The 15,747-nt window shown below is 45.3% G+C and overlaps 1 protein-coding gene across 2 annotated transcripts in view; it reads right to left on the bottom strand.

The window, feature by feature from the left end:
• Positions 1-1,503: 1,503 nt before the first annotated feature.
• The window catches only part of ZC3H12A (zinc finger CCCH-type containing 12A), a 50,062-nt gene continuing 35,818 nt past the window's right edge, over positions 1,504-15,747 (bottom strand). For both annotated transcript variants that reach the window (XM_033955868.1, XM_033955869.1), the window contains exons 3-6: positions 12,547-12,686; positions 9,638-9,872; positions 4,979-5,085; positions 1,504-4,015 (exon numbers count right to left, since the gene is read on the bottom strand). In XM_033955868.1, the coding sequence (XP_033811759.1) occupies positions 2,973-4,015; positions 4,979-5,085; positions 9,638-9,872; positions 12,547-12,686 (1,525 nt within the window). In that variant the 3' untranslated portion in view covers positions 1,504-2,972. The remainder of the gene's footprint in view (positions 4,016-4,978; positions 5,086-9,637; positions 9,873-12,546; positions 12,687-15,747) is intronic.

The following is a 15,747-nucleotide window of genomic DNA, read 5'->3' as shown; positions in this document are numbered from 1 at the left end:
CTGAGTAGCAGCTTTCCATCTCTCCCTTCCTTCTGCCTAAGTAGCAGCTTTCCATCCCTCCCTCCCTTCCCCCTGAGTAGCAGCACCTCCTGACTGACCCCCCTCCTCCATGTGATCTGACATACAGTCCTCCAAAAGCAGCAGAAGTGGCCGGCAGGAAAAAGCAGTGCTCAGAACTGGCTGCTTCTGGCCTGCTCTGCCAGGGTTTCCCTCTGCCGCATCATCAGCAACATCATAAGTGATGTGGCAGAGGGAAAGCCCCAGTGGGGCAGGCCAGGAGCAGCCTGTTCCGAGCCTTTTTCCACCAGCAACCGCTGCTACCACTGCTGCTGCTTTAGGAGACCTGGAGGTGTCAGGATTCACTGAATTAATGAGTCCGATTTTTTTTTTTTTTAGAAAGTGAATTGATTCACCGATGTGAAATCGGTGAATCGATTCGAATCGGCAAATCGGGCAGCACTAGAAATGATTGTTGAAGTTGTCTGGGTCTTGCATCTGAGTAAGTGGTACCAATGTTTCAGCCATCTTGCTGTGGCTTTCCTCAGGATGTGCTGTGAGATCTGAAGTTTGTCTTTATATATATCTATATAGTAGGTTCTTAAACTTGATTGTCTGAGGTTTGAGGTAGGTAGTTTCCTCAGGAAGGAAGGAGATTTTGGTGAGAAACTGTTTAAGTTACAAACTACTCACCTCAAGCCCCAGCCAATCAGCTTTGAGAACCCACTATATATATATATAAAGACAAACCGCAAGCCTCACAGCACACCCTGAAGAAAGCCACAGCATGATGGCTGAAACGTCGGCACTGCTTACTTAGACACAGCAAGACGACCGCAATAGTCATGACGCCAGCCACAGACGTCTACGTGAACCTAGAAGAAAAGACAGAAATGGCTGCAATTCCAATTAAAATATTTATTTTTTGCTATGCAAGTTACTCCAGTCTCCTTACAATTGCTAACGTACACGTGCAAAGGAGCAGTTCAAGACTCTGACCATCTGCAGACACAGCATGTCAAATTCTGCACGGCACTCATTAGAAGCGGAAGATTCTGCAATTAACGAGGGAAGGATCGCAGGCATGCATAAAAAAAAAATCATGCCCAGGAGAAACTGGCACGCAACAAAACCAATATGTCTGCCTTCCCCCAGGTCGCCCTGCATATCTTTCTCTGCGGCATAAAAACAATGATCAACTTGACCATATACACACCTCTGAAATTTTCCAGACTATTAAACTACAGACAGTCTTTGCCAAGTCCAGTGAACAAAGTCTCCAGTTTTCTCTCCCAGTTCTTTGGGAAATATTATTTACTTTATTTACTAAGGGGTCCTTTTTATTAAGGTGCCCTAACTGATTTAGAGTGTGCTAAATGCTAAGGCATCCATTATATACTATGGGTGCTTTAGCATTTCGCCCGTGCTAAATTGGTTAGCCCACCTTAATAAAAGGACCCCTAAATTAGTACAGCTAGATGACATTTCTTTCCTGTGAGACAGTTACCACTAGGCAGTTTCAGGTTTATTTCAAGATGAAAATACAATGCTTCAATTTCTTTTTTTTTTTCATAAGGAAGTGGGGTACAAGGCAAGCAGATAAGAAACTGATATATTCTAAAAGATCTTTAAAAAAAAACTTAAGGTAAAAGCGGTACGCTGTCAATAGCGTACAGGACATTGGGGCGCCGACAATCCCGCCTCAACATTTGCGTGCTGGACAAATGCACGCCGCCCTATTTCCTTCCATTTGGGGCAAAATTGTAAGTATATTTGGGGGGGGGGGGTTTTGCGGCAATGGTGCACGTCAGCATCCCCCCCAAGAGCGGAAAATTGAAATTTTGGAGGAGACCGGGAGAGGTATGTGTAGTGGGGGGGGGGATTCCCCCCCAAACGTGAGTGGGAATGTATTGGAGGGTTCCCCCCAAATCCCTCTCAGAGCGCAAACAGGAAATAAGGCGGTGCGCATTTCTCCTGCACACAAATGGCGTGCACGCTTTTGACAGGTCGCCGGTAAAAACAGTTCTCATGCATTCCAACCATTTTTCTTGCAGTTAAAATGATACTTTGCATATTTCTTATCACGTCACAAAATATTATTAAAGAAGCAGTGTGCTTACTAACTTGAACCATTACAATTTCTGTAATGTATAATGGATGGGGATACAGTGTTTCGGAGACCACGTAGGTCCATAGCACACAGTGCCAACATAGCTAGTACAGATGGTCACTCTGTGATCATTTGTAGCACAGAAAAACAAACTGAATTCCAGTAAAGAAATCCTATTTTGTTTACAGAAAAAAAAAATAATAAATCTGTGCATTATTCATTCCACATTGAACCATGATTGACTGACGTTATCAAACACAATATCACTCTCAAAGAGATGCAATATGCATCAACAAGTCAACTGCTTCTGGCCACACCGTCAACACTTCTTTGCCACCCAAAACATGAATTTTGGAGTGTGATTTTTTAAATTATGGCTACAGAAGCAATTGGGATTCGTCAGATTATTCATTTTGGGCACTACTGACTACAATGAGACGATAATAGACATACCGGTAATTTAAAAAATGGTCAATGTCCATATTTGTACACAAAAAGCAAGGTAGATATGTGGATTACTAAAGCCAGAATTGGGATTGTCAAATCCAGTGATGAAGTATAGCTCTGGTTTTCTGGACGTCTACAATGAACAGTCCTGAGTTTTAGGTTGGCAAACACTGAGCCAAGCAGCCAGGCTAATTTGCATATTCCGATTACCACAAAGTAGAGACCTGTGCCGGAAGACATGATTTGGAAATCACCGACCAAGGGAAGACACCCTCATTATTCCCCCAACAGTATTGCCGGCTATGTGTAGATGACTTTCCGTAGCACCACTCTCTGCTATCATCAGAACTTATGGAATAGCTCGAATGCGATGTCAACGGGTAGACTTAGTGATTTCTGAAGAATCCAATACGCTTTCTTACATTCCTTGATTGTGAGATTTGTAGGTTAGTATTTCAGCAGCTAGTTTTTGGGGGTCCATTAGCTGTGGGAAGAGGCTCATCACCGTGTCCACCAAATGAGGCTGGAATATTCCACATAGCTTTGTGTGGACGCTTGCTCGTTCCTCTGCATATCGGTCATGTGGAGCCCACTGGCCAGGACCACCGTATGCCGACTCTGATGCTCTCTGCAGTTGATGCTGTGGTTCTCTGTTCGGTCTGTTTTGAAGAGAACTGTGCTTTGGCTTGAACCAGTATTCGGGAGAAGGAGTTGAGGCAGAGGTGTAATCGTCGGGGAGGCTGTAATGTCCAGCCAATGGCTGACGCACTGCTCTCCGAGATGACCTGGCATGGGAGAGATCTTCGCTATAAGGTCCAAATTTAGAACTGGAACAGTTTGAAGAAACAGACTGATGGGAGCCAGGCCCGTGATGCAGACGGTTGTCGCAGTCTAGAAAATGAGGTGGCTGGTACGTATGCCTAGGTGTACCACGTCTGCAGTAGCTGCAAGGCCCCATCGGTTCAGCCAGGCAGTGCTCACAGTGGCTGATTGCTTTGGTAGACCACATCTCGGACATTTGGCTTTCAAGCGATCCAATGCCAGAGTCTAGGTGGTCTTGGGAGACGTAGGAAAGCGAGTCCATGTGGGATGAAGTGGATTGCTGATACCAATCGAGAGGTCCATAGCTTCCATTATGGGAAGGAAGACTGGCTGAAACTTTGCCACCTTGGACTGCACCGGAAATGTCAGCTATTTTTGGTTTTGACCCAGAGCTTCTACTCTCCATGGAAGCCTTTGGCATGGAGACTTTGTCTAGGTCTATGGGCATAGCTGATGCGAGTTCAGCTTGGGATGACTTTCTCGACTTTTTGTCGTCCTTGTGAGCACCGTGTGAACTTGTGCCTTTTGTTGGTGAAAGTCTTGCGTTGGCTCGAAGTTCATCTGCTACAGAGCGCTGCGGCTGATTGATCCTCTCCGGGTGATAAAACTTGCATTTAATTCCATACGTACATTTTTTACCTGCATGTGACAAAAAAACAAAAAACATAGGACATCTGTAACGAGCTACATGTTCAATGTGTGTCGATTTATTGTAATCTGTCCAATGAGAAGGACAATCTAATTAGATCCCTGAGTGTATTGACAGTAGCCAGTGTGACAAAGTTCACTTTCTGGGTCCGTACTCAGTTTCCTTGTATTACCCCCCCCCCCCCACACACACACAATTTTGCAGTTGTTCTTTCTTATGCCCTCCTCCAAACTCAAGGAACAAGGATAGGTCCGTCACTCAGATTCCTTTCCTGGGCAGCGTCTCACAATATTTTTATAGAAAAGCCTTCTGGTATTATCAGTGACGTAGTGAGGGTAGGAGGTGCCCGGGGAGGTAGAACCCCACACCCACCCTCCTCTCCGCCACCTGCCCTTTTCCTACCCCCATGCCACACTTGTGTCCTCCCTTCCCTCTGTAACTTGTTAAATCTTCGCCCGCACGCACAGCTTCTCTGACCTGCTGTTCACGCCAGCAGTGGCTTTCCCTCTGATGTCACTTCCTGGCTCTTCTGCGACCCAGAAGTGATTTCAGAGGGAAGCCAGGCCAGCACGAGCAGCAGGCCGGCGACGTTGCTCCCACTGGCGAAGATTTAAAGAGGTACGGGGCGGACAGAAGGGAGGGCGCATGTGTGGCAGAGAGGTGCCGCAGCCCAGGGTGGTCTGCTCCCCCCTCCCCCCCTTACTATGTCACTGAGTGCTACGTGATTTGAAGTTAAGAGTAATGGATGTTGGATTTAGCTTATGACACGTTACATTCAGATGCAGTAGGTATTTTCCTGCCCCCAGAGGGCTTATAATCCAAGCTTGTACCAGAGGCAAGAGAGGCTTAAGTGACTTGCCCAAGAACACAGAGTTATCAGTGGAATTTGAACCTTGTCTTCCCTGGTTCTCAGCTTTAACCATTAAGAAAAGAAGAAGCCAACAGCTACTCACCATACGGACACTGTAGTTTTTTGTGCTCTGGTATGACAGCTTTTTTTCTTAGAAAATTATCCAGGCTGGGCCCATGGCGACCCAAAGGGTCATCAGGAGGCATAAATCTAAAAGACAGAAAAATGTGTGCTTTAGTTATTATTTCAGGGCACTTGGTTTCCTGACTCTGCTGTACCTCTTGACTGGGCTGGAAGAGGGTAAAAAACATTGATGGCTTTTGGGATAAATCATCAGCATTCTTTAATAGCAATGCAAGACCCAAAAATGGCTAATGGGAGAAGGAAACCCTGAAATATTTTCTCACATTAGACACAGGAAGGGCAATAGTGAAAAGGCCCAAGCAAGGCTAAAATAGCGTTTTACTTGCAGAAATGGGCTTACTGATTTTGTGTAACATTTCTCCACAGCTTATGCACTCTTATTCACAGACTATGAAGATGGTTCTGGGGATAGAAAGACAGGGGTTTGCATAGTCCTGTTCCCCCCAAAACACAGTGCATCGAAAATAGACATGAATTTCTGTGAGCAATAATTAAAGCAAAATTACTAGTATAGTTTTAGTACAAGTCCCTGTTAAAAGCACCCTGGAGTTTGCACCAAGGTGTCGAGTTTGACCATTTATCTCAGCTTGGATAGCATAGAGGACCACTATCGATATGACATCCAAATCCAAGTTTGGACATTTGCGGAAGGCGCCTTTTCAAAACTGCAAAACATCTAACCCGGTGGTAGGCAATTTCGGGCCTCGAGAGCCACAGGCATGCCAGGTTTTGAGGATCTCCACAATGAATATGTATGATTTGCATGCACTGCCTGCTTGAGATGCAAATCTATCTCATGCATATTTATTGTGGTTATCCTGAAAACCTCTCAAGGACTCATCAGTGATGTCAAGGACTGGAATTGCCTACCCCTGGTGTAACCTGTTGTTGTTTTTTTTTTAATTGACCATTTTTCAGATGTGCGTTTATCTTTTTGAACCATTAAAAAAAAGAAAAGAAAAACGCACCAAACCATTGGGAAGCAGGAGGGACCAGCATTGGTAGTAGACTGACCACACTGACATCCCAGCAAAGCAGTGGGGCACTTTGGAGGGCACTGCACTGAGCTTCCCATAAAAACATAAGACTAGCCTTACTGGGTCAGACCAATGGTCCATCAAGCCCAGTAGCCTGTTCTCACGGTGGCCAATCCAGGTCCCTAGTACCTGGCCAAAACCCAAGGAGTAGCAACATTCCAGAATCTCAAAGAATAGAAAGATTCTGGAACCCCAATGAGAGCAACATTCCAAAGCTCAGATTGTGATGTCATAATGCCTCAGTCCTCAGTGCCTCAGAGCCAACCTCATCAGTGATGTCACAATGGCTTGATTGTCCTATACTTGGCTCACGTAAGAGCATAAGAACCTAGCCTTACTGGGTCAGATCAATGGTCCTTCAAGCCAAGTAGCCCGTTCTCACGGTGGCCAATCTAGGTCCCTAGTACCTGGCCAAAACCCAAGGAGTAGCAATGTTCCAGAATATCAAAGAATAATAAGATTCTGGATTCCCAGAGAGTAACACGACTCTAGAACCAAAAGAGTAGCAACATTCCATAAGGAATCTCAAAGAATAGCAAGATTCCAGAATCCCAGAGAGTAACAAAGAGTAGCAACATTCCATGCTATTGATCCAGAGCAAGCAGTGGCTCCCCCCATGTCTTTCTCAATAACAGACTATGGAATTTTCCTCCAGGAATTTGTCCAAATCTTTCTTAAAACCAGCTACGCTATCCACATAAAAAGGCCCAGGGCCACATCTAACCAAGATCCTTATTGTGTATGGAGAGCTCTCCAAAACCCACCAAATACCTACTGGACCCAACTGTATACCACACCAACAGCCCTTATGACCTGTGGCATAGTGAAGGCGAGAGGCACCCCTCACCGGCCCTCATCACCGCCCCGCCCCACCTCCCGATCTCCCCTGCCACTTGTGTACCCGTATCTCTAGTTGTTCATCGCTGAGAGCAAGAAGAACCTCAAAGTGCTCCTCGCGACCCCGTCGGCTCTCCCTTTGACATCGGTTCCTATGCACGGCACCCGGAAGTGACGTCAGCGGGAGAGACGATGCTATCGCGAGGAGCACGCTGAAGTTGTTGCTTGTGGTGGTGAACAACTAGAGGTAGGGGGAAGAGAAGGGGGGGCACATTCATGGCGAGGAGTGGGAAGAGATGAGGGCGGAGAGGAAGGGTGCCGGAGCCCCCACCAACATGGCGTCCCGGGTGGACCGCCCCCTTCCTACGCCACTGCTCATGACAGCAGATATCACCCATACGATGTTACAGTAGGGTTTTGGTGGGCTTCCACCTTCCACCACACGTGTAATAGTTAGAGTAGTATATGGGCCTGGGTCCCCTTCACTGACCAACAGACTACTCCAGACACCCGCTTGCTGTTCTACTAGGGCTGGACATAATATCTGTAGCTGGCATACGTGAAGGTATGGACTGTTTCATTAGCATCTTTGTGGGGTGGGAGGGGATCGGTGAGCACTGGGGAAGTGTGTGCGGGGGTTATACCTTCATTCATACAGTAGTCATCTGGTCAGTTTGGGTACCTTTATGGCACTTAGACACTTCTAAAAGAGGTCTAGCTTCGGTCATCTAAGTTCTGTCCAGGACGACTTGGGAAAGTGTTGATTATCGCCTCAAGTTTAAGCAGGTCCTAAGCCCACCCACAGCACACCTCCAAACACACTGAAGTCTTGGACGCTCCATGGCTGGGACGCCTCACAAGGCGCCAAGAAAGACAGTTTCTAAAGTCAGCACTTGGACAGCCCAGCGATTAGGACGTCCAAGTACTGTTTTATGATGCTTTTTTTCAGTTTCCTGGTGGACAACTTCTTGTTTAGTAGGTATTCCTGTATTTCATGAACTGCTCTTGTTCTGGACTAACACAAAATCCAGTTTTGTGCTTAACCAATTTTTTACACAATGATAAAAACAACAGGCCTTGCCCAGAAGTGATATGAACTAGACAATGACATGGGGACACATTTTCCCCCGTCCCCATAAGTTTTGTCGCCATCTCTGCCCCAGTCCTGCAAGCTCTGCCTTAACCGCATAAGCCTCGAACACTTATGATTTTAAAGTGTTCGAGGCTTGTGCGGATGAGGATGGAGCTTAGGCATTGGTGGAATGAGGCATTATGACATCACAACCTGAGCTCTAGAATGTCGCTACTTATGATTTTAAAGTGTTTGAAGCTTGTGCAGATGAGGACGGAGCTTAGGCATTGGTGGAATGAGGCATTATGACATCACAATCTGAGCTCTAGAATGTTGCTACTTAGGATTTTAAAGCGTTTGAGGCTTGTGCAGATGAGGACGGAGCTTAGGCATTGGTTAAATGAGGCATTATGACATCACAATCTGAGCTCTAGAATGTTGCTACTTAGGATTTTAAAATGTCTGAGGCTTGTGCAGATGAGGACGGAGCTTGCGGGAATGGGGTTGGGGCAGGAAAAGAACTCGCCGAGATGGAAATTGTCCCCGTGTCATTCTCTAATATGAGCTCATTATTTTCCTGGTCTCCAAGACTCAGTGTTTTTTCCTTGTGTCGCTTCTCAGATTTCACAGGTTAAGCATTAATTGCAGTAATGAGGAATTTCCAAAGGCTACCACACCTTTCATTAGGCCTACATCGAAAATGATTCAGAGGTGTGCAAGGTCTATGACCTTTAGAGAGCACAATGGTACTCTATACAGATATGAGTATAGGCAGTGAGAATGCTGGAAGAAAAGTGCTTCGGGAAACCTTTCAATTTCATTCTGGTTCATTTTCTTGTGATTTCGTCTTGTTTTTAGTGAAAAGGTGTGGTGGCTGTGTTACTCCACTCTTCCAGATAATTTGTGGAAATAAAAACACAAAGAAAAAAATATATACTTTTTTAGTGGACTAACATCCCCCTCCCCCCCCCCCGACAAATTCCTGGAGGAAAAGTCCATAGTCTGTTATTGAGAAAGACACAGGGGAAACCACTGCTTGCCCTGTATTGGTAGCATGGATTATTGCTACACCTTGGGTTTTGGCCAGGTACTAGGGACCTGGATTGGCCACCATGAGAATGGGCTACTGGGCTTGATGGACTATTGGCCTGACCCAGTAAGGCTATTCTTATGTTCTTTTACAAAACCGTAGCACAGTTTTTAGTGCCAGCAATGGCAGTAAAAGACTTCCTATGCGCATCGGAGTGGTTACCACCATGGTCTGCGCTAAAAACCGCGCTAAGGTTTTTAAAAAAAGTAGGGGGAGTGTTAATGTAGTTTATGATTAACTTTCTTCAGGAATAAGGGGGTACCTTTGAAAGCTAATCGTAAACTACATTAGGTTTGTCCAATAAAAAAATATATTATTTTTTCTTTATGTTTTTGCTTTATTTATACATATTATCTTGTTTTTAAACATGCTGAACAATAGAAATAATACAATGGTTGTTGATTTTCTTTGTATCGTTTTGGCTAGGAAACAAAAAATATTGTCATTTCCAAGCTGGACCACAAAGCTGGGAACTGTTACCCCGTTTGAGATGTCAACTTCCAACCCTTAAAAGATAAAAGGAATTTGTACAGACAGAAGGGTAAAATTAAAGCCAACTAAATTGGAAGAAAAAGTCCCTACTTGTCATTCACAAAGGAATACATCAGAAGCCAGTCTTCAATGAACTTCTTCCACTCAGGCCGCTCATTCTGCAGGTCACGATAGGTGTCATTGGAGACGATGATGCCTTCAGACTCGTAGGCTAGCCTCACAATGAACCGATCATCGTAGCACACAACCCGCTTTCCCCCGACTCGCCGGGAAGGTGTGAAGACGACGATCTTCTTCTTTTCCAGATCCCGGAGAATATTTTGATCTATAGCAATTGTAAAAGAGAATTTATTGATTACGATTTCTTTACCGCCTTTTTGAAAGAGTTCCCTCAAGGCAGTGTACAGCAAGAGTCAGTCAAACATATGCCACAGACAATTACAACAATAAAAAATATTCAAATTACAATACCAAGTATGGCATAGCATGTTACATTATAATGTGCGATAAAACATTTTAATGGACAGCATAGGGTGTAAGCATAGGGTGTCTAAGTACCTCCTTGAGGGCTGGAATCCAGTTGGATTTTCAGGATTTCCCCAATGAATATGCATGAGATGTATTTGCATGCACTGCTTTCATTGTATGCCAGTAGATCTCATGCATATTCATTGGGGAAATCCTGAAAACCCAACTGGATTCTGGCCCTCGAGAAGGGACTTTGACACCCATGGTGTAAGCAAAGCAGAAGTATCTAGACAAGGGGTGTCAAAGTCCCTCCTCAAGGGCTGCAATCCAGTTGGGTTTTCAGGATTTCCTCAATGAATATGCATGAGATCTATTAGCATACAATGAAAGCAGTGCATGCAAATACATCTCATGCATATTCATTGGGGAAATCCTGAAAACCCGACTGGCAAAGCAGAAGTATCTAGACCAGGGGTGTCAAAGTCCCTCTTCAAGGGCTGCAATCCAGTCGGGTTTTCAGGATTTCCCCAATGAATATGCATGAGATCTACTGGCATACAATGAAAGCAGTGCATGCAAATATATCTCATGCATTGGGGCCTCGAGTGTAATTTGGGCTAGCCATGGGTTCTATTTGGCCACCTGGAAGGCGAAGGTTTTGTTGAAGAACCTTTTGAGGTAATTTTTAACACCTTTTAAAATCTCTGAATGTCAGAGCGTATCCTAAGTGACCCTGTCAGATTATTTCATAGTAGCACCCCTGCCACTGAGATTGTCAGCCCTTCACTAACTACCCGCTGTGTCCCCTCTGACCTCAGGGCTCGACCTGGTTGATCCACTTCCAGCACCTGAGTCAGATACGAGGGGGATATGAAAGCGTAGCACTTTTAAAAATCAACAAAAGAACTTTGTAAACAATCCGATATTTCACTGGTAACCAATGAAGTCGTTTCAGAAAAGGTGAGACATGATCGAATCTGCTCCCTCCAAAGAGCAACCGAGTGGCTGTGTTTCGAACAACTTGCAAAGCTTTACAACTGGCAGCTGTAATCCCCAGCTACAACGCATTACAGTAGTCTAATCGTGGGAGAAAGCAGACCTGATCACAGCCAACACCTGTGCATAACCAAACCCTCAGTATCTTAAGTTGCTTATGTATCGGAATTCTCATATTATTGATTTATAAGCGACAGCATTGAATATTCCTAAGTATTAAATGTAGTTAGCCATCAAGTTCCACTATGTCCATCTCAAGCTGATCTGTACTGAATTTTTTTCACCGTGGGGACTCTGGAAGCCAGTGATAATGTGGCACACTTTCCCCCTCTGCATGCGAAGTGGCGAGGAGTATCGTGAAGCGCAGTGAGTGGGCAGGAAGGGGCTAGCCAAAGCCCTGCAGTTTTTCTTGTAATTCTACATTTGACTCTTTGAGTTGTTAAAGTTTGCTAAAAAAGAAAAAGGACTTCCTTTTCTTAGAAAGAAGTCGTTTGGGTTTTTTTTTAAAATGGCAACACATTCCACTTTGTCCTTTCACTTCCTTAATCTTTCTAGCTGATACTGCCCTGATAATTATCTCTTGCACAATAGGGGTTACACTCAAGTTCCCTTTAATTAATTTAGATTTTCAGTCTCCCTTTGCAAAGGATGCTCCGGGATATTGAAATTTAGGATCTCAGCGGGGACCAAAGGTAGCAGGAATTGAAACGACTTCTCCGAGGTCACGTGTTGCGCCAGTAGGGAAGTGGGATTTGAACACTCATTTCGCACCCACTTGATCTGACCACTAAGCCACTTCTCCTTCCCTTTTTAGGATGCAGCAGACCAAAATGTTGTCATTATCAAATGACAAACAAAGAAGAACCCAACATGTCTCTAGTTTGGCTAGAGACTACCCTTATCAAACGGCGTATTTTAAGAAATTGAATATATCAACGAACAGGATTTAGCCACATTCTTGCCTCATGTCTGCAATCTTTCTCATTGAACCCTCATCTTTAGGATCCCTGAAGAAGACAGTTTGTCGAAACACGGACCATGTTGGGTCTACATTTCCTACGCATGTGCAGATTCCTCGATTGTGACACATTCTGATTGACTGAATCGAATCCTGCATCAGGGACATTGTTTCCGCAGTTCCTTCTTCGCTCTTTGGTCATTCTCAAATGACCAGACACACTTTCTACTGATGTAGATGTGCCTTACAAGCTATAGTCAGCAGCCATTTTGATTTTGGGGTCTTTTTACTAAGGCGCACTAACCGCTAACGCATCCATTATAGTCTACGGAAGCGTTAGTGTTTAGCGCATGCTAAAAACGGCTAGCGCGCTTTTGCAAAAGGACCCCTTTATTAGTTAATTAAATAATTAATTAATTACGCCAGTGATTGTCTAGCATAGACATGCCTGCATGGCCACCAGTCCCCACACCCGAGCACCTATGGCAATCTTAATTCAACAGAACCGTGGAAAGTGTCAAAAATTAGACATGTTAATTCATGGTGGCGGATTTTGCTTGACTTTGAGATTCATTACCTGTAATGGGCATATCGGACCTTGGTTGCTCTTTCCTCCATGAAGGCACAAAGGCGGTGATATCGGTGTGACCTCTGTCCAAAAACCAAGTCACAGCCAGCAAAATTCCACGACAGGAAAATACTTCTTTGTTTCCATGGCTATAGGGAAAAAGAAAGATTAAAACACATCCATTAAATATCTTTTCACATTATCATATGGAAGGAAGTCTGTATCGCCTCTTTATAGAGATTGACACAGGGACAAATTTGTCTCTGTCCCCACAGGAACTCAGGTTCCCCGTCCCTGCCTCATTCCTGTAAGTTCTACCTTAACCACACAAGCCTCGAACACTTAGGATTTTAAAGTGTTTGAGGCTTGTGTAGATGAGGACGAAGCTTAGGCATTGGTGGAATGAGGTATTATGACATCACAATCTGAGCTCTAGAATGTTGCTACTTAGGATTTTAAAGTGTTTGAGGCTTGTGCGGATGAGGGCGGAGCTTAGGCATTGGTGGAATGAGGCATTATGACATCACAATCTCAGCTCTAGAATGTTGCTACTTAGGATTTTAAAGCGTTTGAGGCTTGTGCAGCTGAGGACGGAGCTTAGGCATTGGTGGAATGAGGCATTATGACATCACAATCTGAGCTCTAGAATGTTGCTACTTAGGATTTTAAAGTGTTTGAGGCTTGTGCAGATGACAGAGCTTGCAGGAATGCGGCAGGGATAGGAAAAGAACTTGAGGGGATGGGACGGGAAAATGAGTTCTTGCAAGGGTGGGGCATATCCACTCCCCCCTCCCCCACCCATTTCATCACTGTTGGTTATCAGTGACTTGCTGGCTGAATGCTGCTAAAGTACAAAGGAACAACCTTTGGTAAATCAGTGCCAAATAATGGAAATATTTGTTTCTGTATTGCACCATCAGAAAATGTCTGCCATCAGGAGGAAAGGGGGAAAAAGCACATGATATATTCCTTTTAAAATGATTTTCTATTAGCCTATATTCACTTTTAGGCATAGAAGAGAATAACGTTGTTAGTTTTATTATTTGAGTCGGTAAGTTTTTAGTATGTATTTTTATGAAATGATTATTTGAGGCCGACTGTTTTCGAACTAGCTTTGGTTATAGAAAGTGCTGTGTTCACTATCCCTCTCTTTCATAAAACCCTAGCGTGGGTTTTAGTGCCAGCCGCGGTGGTAACAGCTCCGACGCTCATAGGAATTCTATGAGCATCGGAGCGGTTACCGCCAAGGCCAGTTAAAAAGCGTTCCGTTTTGGGCAGATAGAGAAAATGACTGTTTTTAAATGGTAAGAGCCTACGCATTGCCACATACCTGACATCACGATTCCTTTTGGTCATTACAAACTCCCCCCTTAAATCACAGGTCAGGTACCAGTCGACTCAGCACTTAACGCTGATTCCCCAAATTCAAGCCAACTTCAGCAGTTGCCGCTATCATTTGAAACAACTACATCGAGATGGCTAAGTTGTCACAGAGGTTCACGCCATGATAACATTGAGGCTTGATTACCAGGTGTCCGAATTTACCCAGACATGGGAGGAGTGTGTGGCGCAGTGGTTGGATCTACAGCCTCAGCACCCTGGAGTTGTGGGTTCAAACCCCGCGCTGCCCCTTGTGACCCTGGGCAAGTCACTCAGTCCTCCATAGCCCCAGGTACGTTAGCTAGATTGTGAGCCCACCGGGACAGAGAGGGAAAATGCTTGAGTACCTGATTGTAAAAACCGCTTAGATAACCTTGATAGGCGGTATATAAAATCCTAATAAACTTGAAACTTGATGTCCTCTAGAGGTGTCCGGACAGATTTTGAAAACCATTTGTTCAGGTTTTGGAAGGCTCCAGCTTTGCCAGGACGCAGGGCTGCATCTGGAAACCCTCCGCGTGTGTGCAGATTCTACATGATGATGTCACAAGCATGCATGTGACATCATCAGATCGCATCCCCACGTGCTCAGAGGAGATGAGGTCTGTGTGGGGCCGGGGCTGGGGGCCACACATCCTCTATTTTTTTCTTAAACATAAGCACTCCTTCTGCCGAGTCAGACCATAGGTTCATCATGCCCAGCAGTCCGCTCCCGTGGTGGCTCCCCAGTCAATGACCTGTAGTGATCTATTACTCTACTACTCTATTACTTTACAGCCTTTTGTACTGTATAGTAACCCTCTAATTGTACCCCTGGATCACCTTTTCCTTCAGGAAACAAATATGGTAACCCTAGAAATACATTCCACACTGGTCTGATTGCAAAGGGTCTGATTCAGAACGTGACCGGTGCCCGAGAATTCATGCCCAAAAAGTTTTTCTGTTGATGTCGTCATCTTTAGGCTGTTTCTGCCACTTATTGTCTCTTCCCTTCACCGACGGTGACTACAGAAGAAACATTAAGGTTCCCACTTCCTCTTTGCCATTTAGCTCTCTGTAAGCTTGATCCACGCAGTGCAGGAGATTCAGGAAGTGAAATTGTTTCAAGTCTTGTGAGTCTTGAAACCCCAAGACCAGCTCAGACGTCCTGCCCTGGACAGCCGATTCCTACAGAAAACCAGCAGGAACTAGTAAACGATGCTGTTTCTTCTGTAGCTGGTCTGCACAGAGAGAGGAACATGTTGCAGAATCTGAGTCAGAGAGAGAGAGGGACAGACTGACTGCGTAAAGGCTGAAGGAGTACATACGGACCCCTAGACCCTCCCCTAGGCCCAACCAGTTCCATCCATCCCCGCCCCAGCTCCGCCCTCACCCCCGCCCCCGCTGCCTGTTTGTCAGGCAGGGAGGCATGCGCAGATGCAACGCGATGACATCACATGCCTGGGTGCGTTATATCATTGCGTTAACCCAGACAAAGGGCCAGGTTTTGAAAAGCCGTCTGGACCCCCGGGGAAATGTGAACATCTGGTAACCCTATGAAGGTGGCGGTATGAGATTCAGGTGAAGGCTGGGGATAGGGTTACCCGGGCATGTCCTCTTTTTAAAGGACTGTCCAGGCTCCTGGACGGGCTTTTCAAAACCCGGTGAACTCTGGATGCATATGGAGGGCCTCTGAGTGTGCGCAGATGTCGTCACACACATCCGCGCATGCTCCAGGCCCTCCAGACACAACCAGAGCTCGTCGCAGAAGAGAGGAGGCTTGCTGGGGGCTGGGCTGGGGTGGAGCTGGATGGGGCTGTAGAGGGGTGCCATTCACCCTCGCTACACCAC

This window comes from Geotrypetes seraphini, chromosome 8 (assembly GCF_902459505.1).
Source record: "Geotrypetes seraphini chromosome 8, aGeoSer1.1, whole genome shotgun sequence".
NCBI classification, from domain to species: Eukaryota; Metazoa; Chordata; class Amphibia; order Gymnophiona; family Dermophiidae; genus Geotrypetes; species Geotrypetes seraphini.
Note: the sequence above shows the minus strand (reverse complement) of the source record. Positions and strands in the feature narration are given on the sequence as shown.